The sequence below is a fragment of the Cinclus cinclus genome, chromosome 3, assembly GCF_963662255.1.
Source record: "Cinclus cinclus chromosome 3, bCinCin1.1, whole genome shotgun sequence".
NCBI classification, from domain to species: domain Eukaryota; kingdom Metazoa; phylum Chordata; class Aves; order Passeriformes; family Cinclidae; genus Cinclus; species Cinclus cinclus.
This window is the reverse complement of record NC_085048.1, coordinates 23,280,039-23,302,283: the sequence shown is the minus strand read 5'-3', so window position 1 is coordinate 23,302,283 and position 22,245 is coordinate 23,280,039. Positions and strand designations below refer to the sequence as shown.

The following is a 22,245-nucleotide window of genomic DNA, read 5'->3' as shown; positions in this document are numbered from 1 at the left end:
GGACAGGAAATGGATGGGAGCAATGTGTAAGGGCATGTTGTGCATTTTGCATCTGCACAAAGCCTTTTCTCATCTTGTCTTCTGTTTTCCTCATGTTTCATTACGCGGCAGGTATTATACTAACAGCAGATGTTTATCCCAAATCCAGCCATTTATTTTATTATTTTCCCTAAGAAGTTGTTTGTTCCAAATGAGATGACTGATTCAACTTTTTTCAACTTTCTTTTTTTCCTTTAGAAGAGTTTACTGAATAGGAGTGAAAGAGGCAGCTTAAACTTTGCATTCCAAGTAGTTTCATGTTTCTTATTTCTTTTTTTGCTGTTATGTGACTAATAGACAATGTAACGGTTGCAATAGTAATGGCTGAAAAGTCCATTTGCACAAGCTCTTTGTATATAGATAAGTGAATTTTATACCTTAAGAAAAAAGCCTTGGCAAGTTCAGCTATTGCTGTCAGCAACAGTCTCCATCTCTGGGATGGTCACTCATTAAAGTGATACTCAATCCTCACTTTTCCACATGTGCCTCAAAAATGCTGCATGACCAAGTCTTAATGCCAGTAGCCAGTATTGCCCCTTTTCTTGATACTGCTTTTCTCTATTTTTCTATTATCTATATTATCTTCCAGGGGTTCATTTGTGTGATTTGACTGCCTTACGGGATCAATACATTCTAGTAATTTTGTGTGCCCAAATATGCACAATAGCAGCAAAGTTAGAAGGTAATATTTTTATGTTCAAGGTAATTTATAAGATCATCTCTTGCTTGTACTTACTTAAAACTTAGATAGTTCAAGTATTTTATATTTTAAATGAGGAGGAGGAACAGCAAAATAAAGTGTGTAAACAGCAGCTAAGAATGGAAATCATTTGCAAAGCCGGAGGACTAAACCACAGTCAATACCTGTGGAGAGAAGGCTCACCAGGTGAAGAGGGGATAGTGGGAATTTACTTTTGAGCAGGGTGCAGACCGTGAGATTTTGAAGAAGGTATGAAAACTGCTGCTAGTTAGAGCACTAGGACACTATCTTAGCAGCACTCTTGAAGTTGTAGTTCCTCATAGGGACCTTTCCAGATCAATTTGCTGCCTTTGCCAAGATGGAGTCACACACATACTGTGGAAGGAATGGACAAGGATAGCCCAGCTCGATAGGCAGAGTAGCTATGGATTCTCAGGAGTAAGGAAAACTGTGCTCTGTTGCAAAGCAAGTAACCAGAAGAAAGCTCAGCTTCCACCACACAGTGCTTCTTCTAGTGCCCAGATTGTGGAAAAGTTCCTCTCATTCTTGAAAGTATGGCTGACCAAATCAGTTAAACTTCTACATTTCTGCCTGAACACGTTAATCTGTGGGATAACATAGTCAGCAGAAAGAAGAACACACACAGGATCTCCACAACAGCTGATTATACCAGAATGTGGCTTGTTAGAATCTAGGGCATGGTTAGCTGATAAGAATTTATTTTGGAATTATCTGCAGCTGAGGATGGATTTGGTAGATATGATACTCCACCTGACCATGGAGAAAAGCAGGACATGCTGTCAGAGGTATCAGAAGTGAGTCAGTTCCAAAACAACTCAAAAATAAGAATGCAGATTGCAGCAACAGAGCGGGAACAACGAAAACAGCAATCATAGTGACATACCAAATTCCTGTTCTGAAGCAGAGGGACGTGAAAGACAACTCATTTAGCAATTACACATTCTTTAAATCACAAAACGGAAAATCACAGAATTGTAAGGAAAAGAACTACATTCAGTAAGTGTCAATCCATGAAATGAGATTTTGCATGCATGTGATGTTCATGCCAAGCAGAACTGCAAAATTAAATGTATTTATACCAGACGCAAAGGCAAGATAAGAAATGGAATATCAGATCAAGAGACAAAAGGACTGAATGCCTTAGGCTTTGAAAACTAGCAAAATAAGAAAGCAGAATGTCCATAAACTAAGATTTTCTTTTTAAATTGCATCATAATGCTGTCACTGAGAGATTTTAATTTTTTAAACATGACCAGCAAAAAGCATTCTGTTGGAATCCTGGAAACAGAATTTTAGACTTTCTGTGCTGACAGGCACTGACCCCAAGAAAAACACTGCTTTTGACCTGAGGCCATGGAGAAGGCTTTCAAAATGGAATGATAGGACTCAGATCACGAGTGTATAGTCTGAATAGAGGTGTGTGTGGTATCACATGGTAGAAAACTTAGAATTTAAGGTTTTAGAATATAGTAATGTATAGAAAGAAAGACTGAGGTTTTAGGGTGGAGGTTTCTTTCTTCTTCACCTTCTTCATGGTCTGGGTGATCTTGTTTAACTGGATAGAAAAATCCACACTGCGGGCCACAGGTGTTTGGTTATTGGGTTAAAAGTAAAACTAATTTAGGTGTCTATTCTTAATTGGACAGTTGTCTCCTAAAAGGCCTTGTGGACAGAGAGGTATGTCTCCATTTTTAGCTTGTTAGCTAGAAGTGCTGTAGAACTCACTGTAATATAGATAAGAATTAATAAACATCTGAGTGCACTCCAACTAAAATTTTAGATAATACATAGAAACCAGCTATTCCTGCTAAAGCATGTAAATTTATGATCTTAGTGAAAAAAGCCACAAAAAAACCCAAAACAACAAACCCCACAAGACAGGATACTTAGTTTATATGGTCAGAAAGATGAAAAAGTTAGGCCAAAATTTTACCCAGACCTACATTTTTTACAGCCTCAAAACATTAATGCTGATATATTGCCCTGGTGGTTTTGCATCTGTGGAATAGCTATCATGAATTTTACCTCAGTAGGTTAACATGATGTCTATAATATCACATGTTTTGCAGACTGTCTGATATGTTCAGACAGAAAAACTAAAGAGGTCAATAAAGTAAATAAAAAGCTAGACTTCACTGCCAAAGAATTACAGCTCACAGCTTTAATTAAGAGATACCAAGAAATAAAGTGAAATGTGTATTTGCATATACTCAAGCATTCCAAACAAATATTAAAATGAGCTCAGGCCTCAAGCCTGTCACTTGGAGCTAAGTTCTTCACATGGCAGAAAAAGTCACATTCCTAGAATTTGATACTAAAACCCTGTCCTGGAGAAAAAAAAAATAACAGAGTATTGCTACTATTCTGTTCAATAGTAAGTCATTCAACTACCAGGTTCTCATCTCCAGGATAAAAACACAGCTTGGAAGCTAGTGCAGATGTGGATGAACATCAGTTTCCTCAAGAAGAGAGACTGAGAGGCCTGGCAAAAATATTTATCCTATGCAACATAAGTGTGTGGACATGAACCTCAATTGGCAGAGACTCTGAAAAATCATGCCCCAACTTCATCTCTCTGCTGGAAATACCCAGAAAAGTAAAACAGAAAATGGGAAATTACAATATTGCAGCCAAATGACTCTTCAATTGACACAGAGGTAAAACTAAGATGGTTGTAGGCTGTTGAGTAAGAGCTTTTCAAGAAATTACCATCCCAAGAGCAGGATTTGAATATCCCCTCAGTAAGGTGCTACAATGTCCACCCCTGGTCTGTGCAGTACAGGCAGGAATACACAGCTGCTCCCAAGCACTCTGGCAGAGACACCCTGAGTGTCTGTACTGAGAAGTAGCCTGAGCCCATGAGGGCAGGAGTGATGTAAGATATGTATTTGTAGCCTGAGAAAAAAAGAGGCCAAGACATTAACCAGTGTTTGAGGTGAACTCTGTGTTAATCTGTCTGCTTTACAATGTGTGGTGTAGATATGTCTGTCTTACATGATGTGACAACCAGAGAAGCCTGCAGACTATGTCACCTGAGACAGAGCTCTAGAAAGAGGATGTTTGGAAAAGGTAGGAAACCAAAACTTCTTTTAAAAGCATTTTTAAAAAACTATCCACTGAATGTGACTGAAGCAGCAAATCCAGAACTACACCACCTACAACTGACTTCTTATCCAGAGCAGTCCAGAACTCAGAAGTATGGTAACCAAACAAAAAAATGAGTTAATCAGCTGGTTCAGATCTCAAGGGGTATTAAATAACAGTTTTGAGAAAAGAATTAAAGAGAAAAAAATTAAAGATAAAAAAAAGATAAAAAACCAAAACCAACCAAAGATTTTAAAGGATTTCCATCTCAAAATACGTCCATCTTTCTGCTAAGACCCAGACCACAGGGGAGAAACTTCCACTTTTGGATACTGAACAGTGATGTTAGCACAAGCATTTCAAATGATGTTGAATATAGAGACAGCCAACTTGAGCATATGTCAGGACAATCTGAAAACAAAAGCTTGTCTCATTGTTTATTGAAAATAAGCAGCATCCCCAGTGCATTTTTCCACAGGTGGAAACTGTCTTCTCATTATAAATGACACGTCTATTTGCAGTGAATTTATGCACCACATCTGGGAGATAATCATCTTTCTTCATCCTCCTGCCACAGTTATCAAATAGAAAGGCTGAACTGGAAGATAAACGTGTTGTTATTTTTAAGTTTACAGAATGTATTTGAAAAAAGGAAAAAAGGTCAGGCCAGTCTGGAGCAATATTCCTCAAGGAGTATCAATAGCATCTCAGTATAAACATGCACGTTCCTTGGTTGCTGTGGAGCAGCACCATAAAAATCTGCAGTAATAAAAGTGGAACAAGAAGCATGCAATGGCAAACAGCTTCAGTGGAGAGGCAGCTCCCACAGCAGGGTGAAACTTTCAGTGTCAGAGAAAATCATAAACTTGAGGCAAGGCACAAAGGCAGCCATGTAAGATAGTGCAACATAGGCTGTTGGTGGGACAGGTAACTCAGCCAGGTAAAGTTCCACTGAGAGCACCTGACATGACATAAAGGTTGTCATCACTGAAAGATGACACCAAAGAGCAAAAGGAAGACTGATGGAAGCGCTGACTAAAGAGCCCTCTTTGTGTGCTGGTAAAATGATACAAGGAGCCTGACCTGGTGACATCCAGGTGTTCCTGCTGCCAGCCCCGCCCTGCGGCAGAGCCTGGCAGCTGGACAGCAGTGGGCAGCCCCTGCAGGGACAGCTGCTTTCCTCGGGTGCTGCTCTGCAGGGCTTGCACAGCCGTCCCCAGAGCAGCAGCCTGAAAGCAAGAAGCCATCTACACCTCCAGGCCTTTTTGCAGTCCTCAATCTCTTGTTGTAGATGATCGCTGAAGAACTGCTGAAATCTATCTGTGCTTATGGTCTGCCAGACTTACTTCCAAATAAGATTTTGCAGATGATATTGAATTAATTTAACCTATAGGCTCATGTAAATTGGGAATATATATAATTTCATTTAAATTTTCATAATTCTTTTCCTAAGTGGTCAACACCACTCGTAAGGAAAATAAAGGAAATCTTCCAAATCCTTGCTAGTTAAGTAATAAAATATATGGCTTAATATCTCATTCTAAATGTACTGCAACCTATCTCAGACCTTATACAGAAATAAGAATAAATAAACAGATCTTCAAATATTATTTCTTTCCTATGTTCTTGATTTTGTTTTGCCTAATGTTCAACTTCCATGACGTATCACAGCAACACTAGTAGTAATGCTGTAGCACAAGAGTCTAGGGAAGTAAGTAGTGGAAGACTTTGCCTGCAAGTAGTTAAATATGTGTGACTCTCTTGAACTTCATTTTTTGCATGCATTATTATGAAATTATCTGTGTCTTTTGTTATTCTTTAATGTTGTCTTAGCTCTATTAATATAGTATAAAGACAAAATATTAAATTTTCTCTAATGAAGAAAATTAAAAATCAATTTCCAAGATATCTCATTAAGAAAAGTAATTTTAAAAACAATGAGACTATAATTTTGAATTGTATAACAAATCAATTCATGTTTTAGAGCACATAGTAGTCAAGGGTGATTTGTTTAGCAAATTCAACTCAGTTTTCTAATGCAACTTGTATTTTGTTTGTCCTGACCTTACTATATCCATTTTCATTGCAGCATAGTAGGAAAATACATGAAGACCTAATGCTTCTTACAGAGGTTTTTAATTTTTATTTACAGTGTTCCCTTCTCCTCTGTACTAACATCTAATTTGAACCTGTTGGTTGCCCTCCCAGCACAGTGCTCTCAGTTCAGATTCCTGAATCTGGTGCTGACTACCAGACACCCCTCTGTGGGAGTCGGTTTCCTTGGAGGATGTTTTGCTTCTTTCTCCTCCATAATCTGAGTCACAACACAGGGCCATAGAACCACACATCCAAATGTCTCAAGTGCTCTGCAAAAATCCACAAAGTCTTCCTTTAGAGGTGATAATGTAACATGAGACAGTAAGACCATAGGTGTTTTATAAATAAGTAAACTAAGGACATAGAAGCTAAACCACTTTCCAAGGGCCATATATGCAGAGGCAAAAACAACAATAAATTATACTTTTGAAAGTCTATGAACTAGACTATTCTCTCACTACTCAGCAGTCTTTGATAAATCCTTAACTGGCACAACCATAGTGACCTTCCTGTAAACACTGGAAGTTTCCCAGTTTCCAGAAAGAGAAAACTGATTCACCTTTTCTCTCCTTAGCAAAGGAAACAAAGGTTTTCATGCATGGGATTCCCGAGTATCAAACCCAAAAAATCTCTGTATTATCAACTCAGTGTTCAGAACAAATCCAAAAGCCCCTTATCAGCCACTGCAAAGAAAATGAACTCTACCCCAGACAAAACCAACACAAAATTGTATTAAGCTTGGCTGATACTGAAATTCCAAGTAGGGCAGCCACACACTTTAAAAGATTTCAGGGAAAACCTGTTGGTTTTAACAAACATACCTTGGTGGGGCTTTTTTTCAATCTGCCATTGAAACAGGAAAATGCAGATAGCCCAACCTCCTTTTCTATACTTCCCTGGTGCAAGTGGTAAGCTCTCAGAGATGCGAGCAATATTTGAAATGGTTGAGCACAATTTCTTCTCAAGTGATGGAGCAGACCCCTCTTTTACTCACTTTTGTCATATGCAGAGTGAGAAATATCTAACGGATAAGCAGCGACTCAAAGAGCCCTCAACAGCTGCTGAGGTGTTCAGTCAGTTTTGCTCTGGGAATACAGAGGCAGAAAGCTGGATCATATGTACAAAGAGCCTGTGAGCAGAGCTACATGGCTATAAACTTGGTATGAGAGGAGATTGAGCAAAGCAAATCAGATGCCACAAGCACGATTTGCTTGCTGCTAATGATGTCTCTGTAACGCCACAGGCTATCTCTAAGCTATATTTTCCATTGCCTTGCTGGCTTGCAAAACTTTTAATGGAACAAGTTTTTCTGGCAGAAGAACACTGATTTTTATCTTCAATGAGCAGCCTCTCTATCATTTAGCTTCAGGAAACAGCTTCCTGGTTGTAAACTGCTTGAGACTGCTGACAGCCAGGCGACTTCAAAAGCAACCAGGAGCGACTTTCTTGCTAACTTTGGGAAGGAATTAAAAAATGCTGAAAGGTGCAGATGATTCTGTTATGGAGCAGGAGGACTCTGCTTCCCGACATGGAGAAATGATGAGTTGGGATATCAATGATATCAAACTTCCCCAGGTATGTGTCTGTGTCTTAGAAATTCATTTAGTTCTGACCAGTCATCTCCACCACTGATCTTAAATGTTTCTCAGTCATCTATGATTCATTGCCTTTATTCCCTTTGCCACCTTGAGGTATGGGGGAGTGTTTTGCTAGAAAATACTGAGAAAATATTTATATGCATTTCTCCTTAAATGCATTATTGAAATAGCTGTTGATGCATGAAAAATATCAATGCTGCAAAAGCATTGTTTTCACTGGTGGATTAGGTGCAGAGACAGCAAACTATAAAAAGGTGCCTCCTGCTGTGGGCACTTAATTAGAGCTGTCCAGGACTTGCTTTTTGCCCTGGGTAGTGCTTTTTGAGAAAGGAGCACAGCACCCACAACTGTCTTGCAACTGTGGGTGCTCAGTCTCACTGCAGATTGGGCTCCAGCTCCAGAGCTGTCTTCCCACATGGAGGCAAGTCTTTTCACTAGCACCTAGGGAAACCTTGCTTCATGTGTGCAGAGGTTTGCTGAGAGGCACAAGTAATCTTTCCCTTCCTCTGTCCTTTTCTAGTTCTCTTAGCTAAAAGTTTCAACCACTCTCCGCTCTCCACTGGAAGCCCACACAACCTGCACACCAGTGTCACCTCCCTGTCCCTCAGCTCTGCATATTTCTGCCAGATACCCCCTGCTGCAGTCCATCAGCATCCATCTCTGCCTTTCAACTCCCAGCCCTGCCCTCTTACTGGATCCCAGCCTCCTCCCCACTATGACAGTGCTGTTTGCCTAAAGCCTCCATGTTCCAGGATGTTCCCTTCTCTGCCCTTCAGCCCAAGGTCACCTTCACCTGCATTTCAGTCTGGAGGCTTCACTGACACCCTTCCCTTCAGCATCCAGTGGCTACCAGGGAAGCTTGGGATTTTTTCTCTTCTTGGTTGACGTTCTTACTGCCGTCATGGCTCTCAGTCTTGGGATTAGCAATTTAAAGGAAATTTCTACTAACCTTTTGTGTCCCTTACAAGAACTTTTCCCTCAAAGTCATCATCAGGTATGGTAGATGCTTTACAGACTACTGCATTTTACTGTATTGACTATACCCACTGATGTGATGTATATTTGGGTCTTTGGGGTTTTTTTGTTTCCCACTTTTATTTATGTTTCTCTTTACTCTGTTGTCCTTGAGGCTTGGTGCTTTTTCAGGGGTGGAGGGGGGGGGGTGTTTTTTTAATATTTTTGTTTGTTTGGTTGGGTGAATGAGAATAAGCTCCTGGCCAGGGCTTCCTGATGATCTGGGGCCTGTGGGGAGCCACAGAGATCTGTGTTTTTCCTGCCTTATCTCCACTGCACCCTCCTGACAATCAGGCTGCTAGAGTCACCCAGGCAAGAGGAAACCCAGCAGAGGTCCAGCTCTGCTCAGCTCCTGGACAAGCTCTTCTCTTCCCCAGCCTAAAATGTGGGTTGTTTTGCTCTTTCCATAGCACGTGAGCCAGACAGACTGGTTTCAAGAATGGCCAGATTCCTATGTAAAGCACATCTATAGCTCAGAGGATAAAAATGCTCAGAGGCACCACAGCAGCTGGGCAATGAGAAACACCAACAACCACAACTCTCGCATCTTAAAAAAGTCCTGCCTTGGGGTGGTGGTTTGTGGTAACGACTGCTCTACCTTGGATGGGAGGAAGATCTACCTCAGACCGGCCATATGTGATAAAGCCAGGCAAAAACAACAGCGTGAGTATGAACATGGCAGTTCATTGTATGGCAGTTCAAAAGTGAACACAACATAGCAGAAATCAAAGTATAGGATACCCTTTGGATTATCCAGACTTCTGCCATTCCTTATATTCCAATGCAACTCTTGTTTTGCAACCATGCATTTTGCACTTTTTATTGTTGGGGCGTAGTCATCTGCTTGTTTCTTTTCTTTTCTTTTTCCTAATAATTTTTTAATCTCTATTTTTGCTGGTTAGGGTTTTGTTCTCAGCCTCCTCAGGTCCACGAATGAGAGTAGTGGGAAAGCTGTGCAGTACAGGCAGCTCCCTGCCCTGCTGTTCCTGCTCACCTGAGTGGCAGCATTTTTGTACTGGCCCAAGAGTAACTCAAGAGGAAGCAAGTCTTGCAGGAAAGAAGTTGCTCATAAACTGTGCTGACTGGAAAATAGGCCCCACAGTCACGTCACTAGAGCAAGACAATGCAAATAGAGAACATGAGCTGCACACACATTTTCAACAAGACCATTCCAAACAATTGTGATTGCTCAGTAGAGCTAGCACATACCGATTTCTGGATCTGATGTACATTTTAGCTAAAGAAAGGTATTACTCAGGTGCTCACTAAGGCCAGAACAATGCTCTCTAGAAACACATATGACATTCCAAACCTTGACAAGAAAAAAACTAAAACTGACCATGATAATAAATAATAAAATTGTAATAACATTGTAATAGAAATAGGTTTTGGAAGTTATATTTAATAACAGGCAGAATAAAGGCAATGATTATTTTGTTTATATTGATTTTTGCTTTTGTTTGGAAGTTTTTCACATAGTTTCTATCAGTGTAATTTCTGAGCACCAAACTAGAAGTGGCAATCTGCCACCAATGAGCCATTGTATCACATGGGATTCATCTAACCAGTGTTGTATAGGAAATGTTTCCCTCTATCCTTGCTCCAGGGAAATGCTGTCCAAACTGCAATGGACCACTGCGACTTCTTTCCTGCCGAGGCCATGGTGGTTACCCAGTTACCAACTTCTGGAGGCATGAAGGCCAATTCATATTTTTCCAGGTTGGTATTAAAATTACCTAGTATTATGCAAGTTAATTTTAAAGACTGGTATTTTGAGTTTTATTTAGCAATTTTTTTTTTTGTTCAAACAAATAGGGGTTATTGAATATGACAAGGTCAAATGACTGTAAGGAGAAAAAATTTTCACAAGGTGCTAAGCAACCTGATCTAACTCTGAAGTTGGTCCTGCCTGAGCAGGAGGATGAGCTAGGGGGCCCTTCCAGCCTAAATTAACCTATGCTACTATGATTTTGCAGCACTGTGTAGTTTTTATTTAGGCTTCTGTGAAAACTTGTTGATTTTGAAGTGTTTTGCCTCAGGTACACAGGAACCAACAAATCCTCGGAAGTCAGAAATACCATATTATCTCTTCCCCTTCTCCAAGGCAATACACATAATCATAAGGCAATCTTGGAACAGGAAATGGTTGTACCCAAGGGACTCTCTATGGAAAATGCCATCTGTGTATTATTTGTAACTTATATCTGGAACACAGTGTATGCAAGGTTTAAAATAATGGGCACTGTTTCTGGAAGCTGTAGTCCTAGTTTTGTAACATAACTACCTTCCTGCTTTCCACTCTTTCACTTATGTGCAGGCTAAATAAAATTAATTCTCTGTGGAAGATAATGGAAATTAATGTTCAGATAAACACGTCTAAACTGTGAGAAGAAATAAAGTGACTACAGGAACTGTAGCCTCTTGGCTAGAAGAGGCTGTAGCCTCTTGCAGAAGACCTCTTGGCTTCAGCTGGAGCTCTACTGGGGGAACTGTCTTCTACAGCTATAAATAAATGTGGTACACTGATTTTATGATTTCAGAGAGTTTCTATCCCATCCCACTTCATCTGGGATACGTTTATTATTTGAGCTCACAATAACTAAATCCTATTAAATACAAAATATTAAATTAGGCCATAATATGTGATTTTGGCCTGTGATACAAATTCTGTTCCCTTAAGATTACTAACAAGGTTGCTTCTACTTTTAACATGCCATAACTATTTTCTAAAGTCCAAAGGAGCTCATGACCACCCACGTCCAGAAACAAAACTAGAAGCAGAAGCAAGAAGATCAATCCAAAAAGCAAAGACAGCTTTTTCTCCATCTGCTCTAAGACTAAAAAGAGTCCAGGAGATTGAGGTAACTCTTACTATTGGTCAATGAAATTTTGGTCAAGCGATCTGTGGTTCAAGGGATGGCGGAGGCTATCTGGGCTTTGGGTCTGGGTGAGAGCAGGCTTTACATCTCTACATTCTGCATGCCCATGATCAGGCCAAGAAGGACCAGGGCTGTCCTGAGCATCCTGCTCTCCTTAGCACTGTCATCCACTGCCAGCACCCCCTCTCCTGAGCAAATTTGTGCCTGGTGGCAGCAGGAGACTACATCTACGCTGGTAAACAAAGCAGGAAAGAAAAGTTGCTGCCAGGCAGGCTAAGTTTCATCGCCATTCACGTGGAACTTTCTGTGCATGAGTTTCTGCCCATTGCCTCTTGTCCTATTTCTTGGCACTCCTGAGAAAAGCAAAGACATCCTCCACCCCTGCTTGTTCCCCTTGAGTTTTGGCAAGGTTAAGAAGGGGAAGGTGCATAACCTGTACCTGGTTTGCTTGGTTTGAAGGCATAAGAGTGCTTTGAAGGACTTTCTGAAGCATTGATGTTAAAACATCACCTATGAGGGGTGTGGAATCACTTACAAAAGTATCTCTGGAGATCTTTGGGACTGCTGCATGCCTGATGGAGGGAATCCCAGTGACCTGCACTGCAAAGGCTGTGTTACATTCAGTTGTCATCACCAGTATCTACATGCAGTTTGTCTTTGGATATGTTATGGGTGGTGCATTTCCCCAGCCTGGTGTTAGGGACAGTAATCCATGCATTTTCAGCCACAGACAGATGAGATGATTGTTGGGGGTGGGGGGGGGGGGGGGGGGTGTGACGGACGGACGGACGGACATATTTTTCAAGTGGATGACATGGCGAAGCAAGGAGATCTGGGAACCCAAGAAGCAGATAAAGTGTGCACATAGGAAGTTAAACCCATTTGGGCAGAATGTGAATGAAGAAGCTGCAGCTATTTTCACTAGAAATACTCAGGAGAACACTAAAACTCAGAACCTCTTGACACAAGTGCCTGGGGAAAAAAAGCATAGGAAAAAGCAGCTGATCTGTCTAATTGTCTAACAAATACAGCAACAATTCTTTTCCTATCACTGGTTTAGTTCTGTCTCCGTGAACACTGAAATAGTTTCCACCTAGGAAATATGACTGAGCCACGTGGCTTTCTTTCTTTTATAACTGAGTCTATTGGTCAGCCTACTTGCTTAGGTCAAGTTTCCTGTAGACATGCCTTCATCTTTCCCTTCCTAAAACATTTTCCTGAGGCTTTCAATTGTGTGGGAATAGAAACAGACTAAAGATGTCACAAATGTCTAATAGTACAGCTTGCTCTTTGGCTGTTCTGACTCCACAGTCAGACTTACACCATTTATCCTCATTGGCTTTCCAGTTCATGGGTCTCCAGCAGGTTTTTCTTGGGAATAACCCATCATATTTGTGTTTTGCCTAACTGGCTATGATACAACTTAACTCAGGAGTCTGATTTGTCACACAGAACCTGTGTTGCTCAATTTGCAAAAATATATTCCGAAAAGATTCAGTTTTAATGTGTTCAATCTGCAAAATGTATTCCAAAAAGATTCAGTTTTAATGTGCTCATGAGAGACCAGGGAGGAGAACTTTAGAAAAAGGTATGAGCCTAAAACAGAGCAAGTGATATACAGGATGGTCTCTCTATGGCATCTATGGCAGGTCTGTAGCTGAAGGTGGGCTGGGTTCTACACCAGATTGTTGGAAGCTTTTCTCATGGTGAGTGGAGAACAACTGAAAGCAGCTTTGATGCTCCAGCAGTCCACAAAACCACTATAATTAAATGGATGAAAAAGCAGGATTATAAAGAAGTGAGACCTGCAAGCATTCATCAGAAATGAGAGTTCTGAAAGGAATTAAAGTTCGCATAATTATAATCCAATAATTGGGGCAATTAAAGAAGTTGTGAAATATCCACAACAGAAGACCCAGAAGAATAATTCTTGTGTGCTGATCCCTATCTGAATGAAATTTGTTTGTGGGGTAAAAAAATGTAAAGGTAGGAAAATTCATTAGTAGGAAATGGACTCTAGAAAAGTGAAGAAGAATATTTTTGTAGTGAAAAGATCACTTCAAAACAATTGGTATAAAAATCATATTTAACTTTTCCAATCTCCATAGAAAAAAAAATCGGTGGCGTCAAATATATTAGCATAATTTCATGTTTAGGTCCTTCTTCAGTATATGCTGGCAGTGGACCGTAAGGGCTGTGAATGCAAGGTCTAAACAACTCTTTCAGCGTAAAACAGGCTTTGGGAAAAACTGGTGGAACAAGCTCAGAGCCAAGAGCTGGGAGCCTTGTTTAGCTTGCCCCTACAGGCCATGGGCACCCCACTATGGTGTGGGAGGCTCTGCTGGGCCATCTCTTTTGTTACCTGTGTTCACAGAACCACCGAATGGTCAAGACTGGAAGAGACGCCCGAGATCATCAAATCCAACCATCGTGTTAGCTGAGCGCCTTTGTAAGCGGCTCACAGAGGAGAGGGGCTACACCACACCTTGTTTTACTAACCCATGCCTTGTTTTCCCAAGTCTCTGCCAGGTTCAATGCCGACAAAGGAGCCTTTGCTTCTTTCCAACCCGGATGCTCACTTGCCACCTGCTAATTTCAGGGGACATTTAAGCACAAGCTGGCAGGAGCCAACGCTGAGCAGCTGCTCTGGGCAGTTTCCATACCCAAGGACACCTGGAGAGGATGGGCCCTCCGGAGAGGCACCGGCTTGGAGCCGAGGCCTGTCCCTCAGCAGCGCCCCCCGAGCCAAGGGGCCGAGCGGTGTCCCTGCTGTGCCCAGCACGGCCTCTCCTCCCCTGCCGGCCGCCCACCTCAGCGCCCAGCACATCCTGCCCGGGACAAAGGGCGGTCGTGACCCCTTCAGGTCTGACGGGGGCCCTTTGGGAGATGGATCCTGTGGGGAGAAATCCCCACTGACCTACAGCGGCAGCTGCTTCCCTCTGCCGCCCTACCCCGCGCCCTGCGCCATGGCGAGCGGGGCACAGGCTCGCCCGCAGCTCTCGCTGCCTCCGAGGGGAAGCGACGGAGACGGGTGGGGGAGGGCACCAAGTCTGTCTCAGCTATTGCAACAACGATATGTTTTTTAACCTGTACCCGTTACCGTGACTGGGTTCAAACGACCCTGCTCACCCCTCCTCTGGCAATGGGTCCAGTTCTCCATCCCTGTGGCAGCACAGATGTGAAAGTGCTACACAACAGGTCTCACTTTAGCTCCTCTTGCAGGACCCAGAAGGGGCTTTCATACCTGAAGGCCTGTCTTTGTTATTGTTATTTAACAGTCTTATTATCCCCCGCTGTTTCATGGATCTAATAAAAGCTATCAGGTCCTCTTACAGAGTGTCTCGCTGCCATTCTGGTTCGGTAGCATTTCAACCCTCCTCGATACACAGCTTGTTCCAGCCTGTGGGACTGTGGAAGGTTAGATGGATGATCTCAAGGACCACAGCTGTCATGGGCAACTTTCTGCACTCTTCCAGCTTCTTCAGGCAGTCCCTCTTCAGACCTAAGTCCCTGCACTGCACCAGCCTTGCACACGTGTTGTATAGAGCTAGATGCAGGACTTCACATGGGATCTCCTGAGAATGGGGAGAATCCTCCTCCTCAGCCTGTGGCCACATTTCTTTTGATGCAGCCCAGGATACAGTCGGCCTTCTGAGCTGCATTTGCACACTGCCGTATCATGTCCAAAACACCAATTGCTCTAAGTCCTTGTCTGCAGGGCTGGATCTAGTTTCATATATTTATATATTTAAGGTGCCTTGCTGCTTTTTCCAGGCAGTTTTCATTTCTTTCATTGCAGACTGTAGAGAACCCTTCAGCATCCATTCCATACATCACCCCCTTTGCTGACTACTACCATAAGCTGTATTTCAGCAGGACCCATCAGATCTTTACATTTGTTTAAAAAACTAGGGTACCAAATAGGAATTTTCTTGCCTAAACTTAGTGGCTCAGACACCTTCGGCAAAGATTCCTTTACCTTTTCCCATAGCTGACATCTGCATGACTGCTGCGTGACTGGCCTCTGCTGCTCTCTGGTTTCAGGGGGTTTCACCAACCTCCCCTGCAGAGGCAGGCATTGACACACACCCCTGCTGCCACCTCTGCAAGGAAGAGCTCAGGGATGTCATTTATGACATATGGAGCTGCATTTCAAGACTGGTCCTTTATCCACCAAAGGGAGAAATAAGCCTTTCATTGAGACGAGTCTGGGAGGACAGTATTACAAAACAAGTGGCTATAAAAACTTCACACTACTTCAGAATGGGAGGTATCACATGTTCATCAAATAGTTTCAGTCTTAGACATTTTTGGTGGGTTTCTTTGGGTTTTTTCCTCCCTAGTTTTTATCTTTTTTGGTTTCTCTCTCTCTTTTTTTTTCTTTTTGTTTTGTTTTGTTTGGGTTTTTTGTTTTTTAGGACTTTGTAATATATTAGTTGCTAGGGAAAGCACTCTCCTGGTGATGGGTGTAGTTCAGAGACATTTACAGGACAAGGATGAATTGTATTTATAGAGTGTTTCAAAATGTTTATTGGAATTTGTGAAGCAGGATGCATAGTGATTTGTTTTAAGTGGAAAAACAAATCTAAATGTAGATCACAAAATAACAGTGTAGTATTTTACATGAAGGTCAACTCACCAAACATTTTTTTCAGTCAGTGAGTTACTCCCACTAATTCTAAACTCGGCATGTTTTATGATTTTTTAGATCATTAACTCAAAGAAGGAAACTTTGATCAACTTTTGTAACAATCTCTAAGACAGAAAAAGAAAAATTAATAGGAGCCATGAACACTTGTGCTTCAGGAGGTGAGCTGCAGGGTTAGGGACAGGCAAGGCCCCTGGGGCTGGTGTCCCATAGCTGGGATTCCTCAAACTAGCCACACAGGTGAGGGACTGAACAGGGCATGGCCCCCTGCCACAGCCATCTGGCTCTGTCTCATCTTGTCTCTCCCCTGAATTCCCTACCTCTCCACTGCAATGCTCCCAGCATCACGCCTCAGCAGCAGTGCCATTCTGATGTGTGGCTGGGAGGCTCCTTGGTAATTGTTTCCACACCTAAATTCTATTAGTTCCCCTTACACTCACCAACCACTTCTACTTTTAGAAAATTTCAGCAAATGGGTTTTGATAAACAATCCTGTTCCATGGCTTCTGTTCCAATCCCAGCTGTTAGCAAATTTTTCACTCCTCTGCTTTTCTTTCCTGCAAATCAACCATTTCTTCAAGTCTTTAAAGATGGATAGCATCCAGTTACTACATTTCACAGGCTTCCTAAAGGTCTATTACAACCAAACTTCCCTAAAAGGTAGTTACTACCAACCCATTTTCCTGCCTGAGAAAGAAGAGTCTTTTTGTTGGTTTGCCTTGGAGTCTGAATCAAAAGGTTTCCAAAACAAAACCTATTCCTGTGATCTCAGCTCCCCTCTGTAGCTCCCTGCCATAGAAGAGCCATGCCTTCTTGCAGCTTCCATGCTTGCAATCCTGCACCAAGGAGGACTGTCCCACAGTTTGGGGGGACCCCCCCACCCCCGTTCATGCAGCATTCATCACACCCAGCCTGTTTCCAATAGAAACGCAATTCAGGCTCAAGGTTATTCATTTTTAAAAAGGAGGAAACTAAAGCTTTATGATTTTTCTAAGGTTAAACACAGAAAGCCTTTCCAGATTTACAACCTGCTATGGTCATTTTGACCTTTCCAAGCTCTTGAAGCAACTTCCGTGCTGGCAGCAACTCCCTCCACTTTAGGTACATTCAGCAGGGTGGGTCAATATAGCATCAAGTTTATCTCTGTTTGGCTTGAAATACAAAGATACTAATCCCATCTCTGACCTTCACAAAAATTAATTTTTCAATGTGTTTGGGATACGTGAAAAGAAGCATATATGTATCATTGCTTTAAGTCTCTTTTAACCAGCTGTAAAGTACTGTGCCCAGCTGGGCTGTGATAAGAATGGTAGAATCATAGAATGGTTTGTGTTGGAAGAGACTTTAAAGACCATTTAGCTCCAAACCCCACTGCCATGGGCCAGGACACCTTCCACTAGGGCAGATTACTTAGAACCCCGTCCAGACCCCCTCTAGGTACTGGAAGGTACTGTAATGTCATCCCAGAGCTTCCTTTCCTCCAGGCTGAACAGCCCCAACTCTCTGAGCCTGCCTTCATAGAAAAGAGGTTCCAGCCTTGTGATCAACTTAGTGGCCTCCTATAGACTCATTCAAACAGGTCCATCTTTCTTGTGTTGGGAGCCTCAGACCTGGATGCAGCACTCTACTCTAGGTGGAGTCTCACAAGAGCATTGTAGAGAGGGAGAATCGGAGGTGAGAGAGCACTGGATGCGTGATCCTCTGATCCTGTATTTTAGAAAATATAATGAATGCTCAGGTTATTCAGATAAGCTTCATGAAGAAACACCAGTTGATCTGTGAGGATCTACCCATAGGTAACCCTGTACCCTTGTTCTCTTCTGCAGAAAATGGTTTTCTGAAAGGCCCCGTTACAGCAAAGTGGTAGGAAGCCAGCAGAGATGCGAGGAGGTCAGGGGGTGGATGATCACACCGGCAAAATGGTTTGTTCTGGCTTATTGCTTCTTGTGATGGCTACTGCCAAAGCTAACACAAGTCCCCTGGCCTCAGTATCTAAGGGTTAATTCTTTGGGAGCAATCTCCATGCTTGCTCTGAAGCAAGTACTTTTATATATAAGGGTTCTTTTGAGGCCATCTGAGCACTACAGTGCTCCTCAGAATCCTACATTAGTCAGGCTGTATCTTATAGAAACACAGCTTTTATGTTTGGAGGATTTTGACTCATGCAGCATTTAAAGGTGAAATAGACATATGATGATAAGGAACTACCTAAATAGTACAAGGCAGCAACTGCACACCTGAATTTATTAGCGTATTTATCCTGAGAACATCAAATTGAGAAAGGGCAATGTTTTTGTATCAGTCACACCAAAAGGGAACAGAGATTTGATCCACATCTCTCCCGCCCTGGGAACATACAGTGTTTCTTCTGACCTTCCTCTCCCCAGGACCTCTGCCTTTGCATGTGAAAAGACTTTCAGGTCAGACTGAGCAAAGACATATTTTCTTTTTCAACCCCTTGTACAAAGCTCCAGCCCTTGGGGATATTGGCAAGGCTATGTACTATTTTCTGCAATATGGTCCTAAATGCATTCTCTGTATTTTTAAATGGAACAAGGTTGTCAAACTTCTGGTGGATGAAAAGACTCCAGCTGAGGAAGCTTTAGGGAATACACCTTGATTCATTGCAGAGAGCTTTTCTTTCCTTGTGGTCTTTGGGATATTTAGTAATGTGCATGTCTGGCACTCCCGGCAATTTTGCTCTACTTTCCCTCAGGGTAGTAATTTAGGGCTTTTTAATAACTATGGTCAAGGAGTCAGTGCTTTACTTCATTGCAAGCAATATGCACAAGTGACCCTGTGGTGGATCCTGGCCAGGGATATGGCCAGGAAAAGGTGCTGTACTGAATCAGGATCAGTCAGCATAAATTGCACAAGTCAGCTTCAACTGCTTTGGGTGTTTAGATGTGCAATTCCAGTTGGTATTCATGCTCCGCTTTGATTACTGATTGCATCTATTTTACTCTGACACCAGCAGACTTCTTTAATTTTTGTTTTCAAATGAACAGTGTCATTTTCCCATCCTCCTCTGCCTCTCCTGGGTCCCTATGCTGTGTAAATCCTCTTCTTCCCTAAGCTGCTGCAGTCCCCAGGCACTAACGGGTTTTTGTCTTTCACAGGGTGGACTTCCCCAACATTGTTTATCTCCTGAAGCAAGGAGGACTGACCATCAAGGCAGGGGAAACAGGTTAGGGAACACTTAAACAAATCAAACATACATAAGTCTATGGGTGCTGATGGGATGCACTCATGAGTACAAAGGAAGCTGGCAGGTGTTATTGTCAGGTCACTCTCAATAATCATTGAAAAGTCATGATGTTGGGAGAGTCTGAAGACTGGAAGAAAGCAGTGTAACTTTTGTCTTCAAGAACAAGAAGGAGGATCTGGGAAACTACATGCCGCCCAGCTACACCTTGAAATGTGCAGAGGTAATGAAAAAAAATCCTCTTCATAACTGTTTGCAAACACATGGAAGACTAAAATGTGATTAAGGCCAGTCAGCATGGATTTATGAATGAGAATTGTGCTTAACCAGCCTCAGAGCAGTCTACAGTGAGAGGACTAGCTTGGTGGATGAGGAAAAAGCAGTGGATATTTTTTATCTTGTCATTAGCCTACCTTTCAGCACAGTCTTCCAAAACATCCTCAGAGACAAGCTGATGAAGGACAGAATTGTTAAGTGGACAGTGAGGTGGACTGAAACCTGCTATTTTGTGATTCTGGTAACATTTAGGATCAACCATAGCTCTTCTCATACCAGAGAGGTGCAGTCTCTCCAGGTGATTCTGTTTGAATTAGCCATGTGCAGTATGGCATATCCAGAAAGTCATCTGAAGTGTGGCATGTGAAAGACACCCTGGAGTAGCAGGACACAGCCTTTGTAGCCCTGAAGATGGCAGCATCAGCAATGTGATTGCCACAAGCATGCTTTGCTCTCCTTGTTGGATTATTTGATTTCTGTGAGCAGTGTGAGATGATCTCCTGTACAGCACAGATAATCTCTTAGGGGACAGGGCAAGGTCTTTGGACAGCTTTACACTCTGAGCTCATTTCTGCTGTTTCCAGTTCGTAAGTGAGGAAGCAGAACTGTCTTGGAGGGCGTGTCTCAAATGAGGATTTTTCATTTCTCCAAATCAGTTGTGGCAAGATTTAAACTTCACATCTTTTGGCAATTGTATCATCAGTGATGTGGCTTAAGTATTCTGTTTCCAAGGGTTTCCCAATCTATTTGTTCTTCTGAAGATGGACAATCATAAATAATACAAACTACAGCATAAGAGCATCCTCTTTGCTCAGGGCTTTCTGTGCCTGGTGGAAGTTCTTAAGCAAAGGTCAAAGCCACATGGCAACTGGGCATCCAGCTCCATTTTGCTTTTAGGGGAGATAGCAATTTCCTGTGGCTGGATCAGGTCCCTCACTCCTTCACCCCCAGCAGAATGTCCCTGCCAGGACGTGGCGTGGACCAGTTGGTGGGGCCTTCTACTCCAAACACCAGGTGAGGAGTAGAGGCACAAGGACATGGTGCTGACCTCCTGACTGCAGCCTCTCCCCGGCACCTGTGGGTGTCAGGGTGAGGTGCTGGCAGCCTTATACTGGACTCTGGCACCTGCAGCAATGGGTAATGACTGATAGAAGAACAGCTGTGACCAACCTAATGTCTATGGATACTATAAACATTGTATGTCATGAAAAGCTGTTTGCCAAACATCCAGATTTTCTCTGCTCAAGTCACAGCAAGGGCAGGAAGTAACAACCCTTATTTTCAGTGCAGACCAGCAGTGGCTGTGGGCAGAGCAGGATCCCTGGGGGCAGGGCCCTCCCAAATGACAGCAAAAGCAGCAGTACATTTCAGGGCTAGTTCATGTTCATTGCCTATAGACCTCCCTGATTCCCCACAGAGAAGAGTGGGATTCCTGCCTGAGAGGCTGGAGACAGTAGGAGAAGGGGGTACACATGACATGTCTAGAGACTCACTGACTCTTGCACTCAGAGGAAAATCCCGGGGCAGCAAGAGGGCAGGAGAAAAAATAATTAATGTCCAGTCTGAGGGTGGCTGAATATAGGATGAACAAGCAGACCATGGCCAAAGTGAGTTAAAATAAAAAATAAATGGATGGTGTGTTGCCAGTTTACTCCACAGAAGTCAATGATATTGGTCTCTATATGCACAGGAGAAAACTTTAGGTCAAACTGTAATCCTGCCCTAACTTTCCTGCACTTTAATGCTTTTAATCACCCCACAAAGAGGTACAGAACTTCCCAGAAGCCCCAAATACCCGCCAAGAGCCACCCCTGGAGAAATGAAAACCAAAACCTGTTCCTCTTTGCACAGATGGGTTAGTGCTTGGTGCTCCAAGGCAGGGAGCCAGTGGAAAGCCTCAGGCAGCAGAGCAGGTATGGCAGCTCCCTGCTGATGGGGGATTCATGGCAGAGTGTTGGATTACTGGCACAGACCACCATCACACCACTGGCATTATGGACAGTGACAGATCAAAGCAGTGAGACACACAAAGCTCACCTGAGGAGCATCACCCAGCAGGTTACTGGGCTGCTGGTAACCTGCTCTCCTCTCTTCCTCTTGCTCCATACACAATGCCCCACTGGGAATGGGCAGAGGGAAATTTTTTCCTCCAGTTCAAGCAAGGTATGTTCTGGGGTTTTATTGTTTTATAGCTCAATAGTTAATAATAGTTGTGTAGCTAATTTAACAGGGGTTCAGGTGTTACTTGACTTGCTCTAACTTAACTGAGTACTTCATTGCAATAATACTAAAACTCTTGTCATGCACCAGCCTCCTCTTGTGAACTTCCAGAAAATCCTCCTTCAAAGATACTAAATTATTTACATCCTAGCCCTGCTCCCTGCCAGTGCTTTGTGGAGCCTTTCCTTGGGGATCAGAGGAGTTTGCCTCACGTGTTAAATTCGCTGTTAACATTCACCATTCATGCCTTTATTACTGACAAATATAAGGAAGAAAGGCTTGTCTTCAGCCAGATGAAACTAATCTCCATAACCATGATTTGCATGAGGAGACCACTCACAAGTGGAATAGTCTGTGTCCTTCCTGCAGCATGGCAGTGAGTCCCAGAGCCACAGCTCAGGCTCCCAGCCCTGGCAGCAGGAGGACAGTGCTGCTCCACAGCATGCAGCAGCTGGGCTGCAGTG

The 22,245-nt window shown here is 42.7% G+C and overlaps 1 protein-coding gene across 1 annotated transcript; it reads left to right on the top strand.

Annotated features, from left to right (window-relative positions):
- The first annotated feature begins 7,414 nt into the window (after positions 1-7,414).
- On the top strand, positions 7,415-14,518 carry GCM1 (glial cells missing transcription factor 1). Its single transcript, XM_062488958.1, has 5 exons — positions 7,415-7,516; positions 8,964-9,216; positions 10,160-10,272; positions 11,286-11,414; positions 13,952-14,518. The coding sequence occupies exons 1-5, from the start codon at positions 7,415-7,417 to the stop codon at positions 14,516-14,518; spliced, it is 1,164 nt and encodes a 387-aa protein (XP_062344942.1).
- The last annotated feature ends 7,727 nt before the right edge of the window (positions 14,519-22,245 follow it).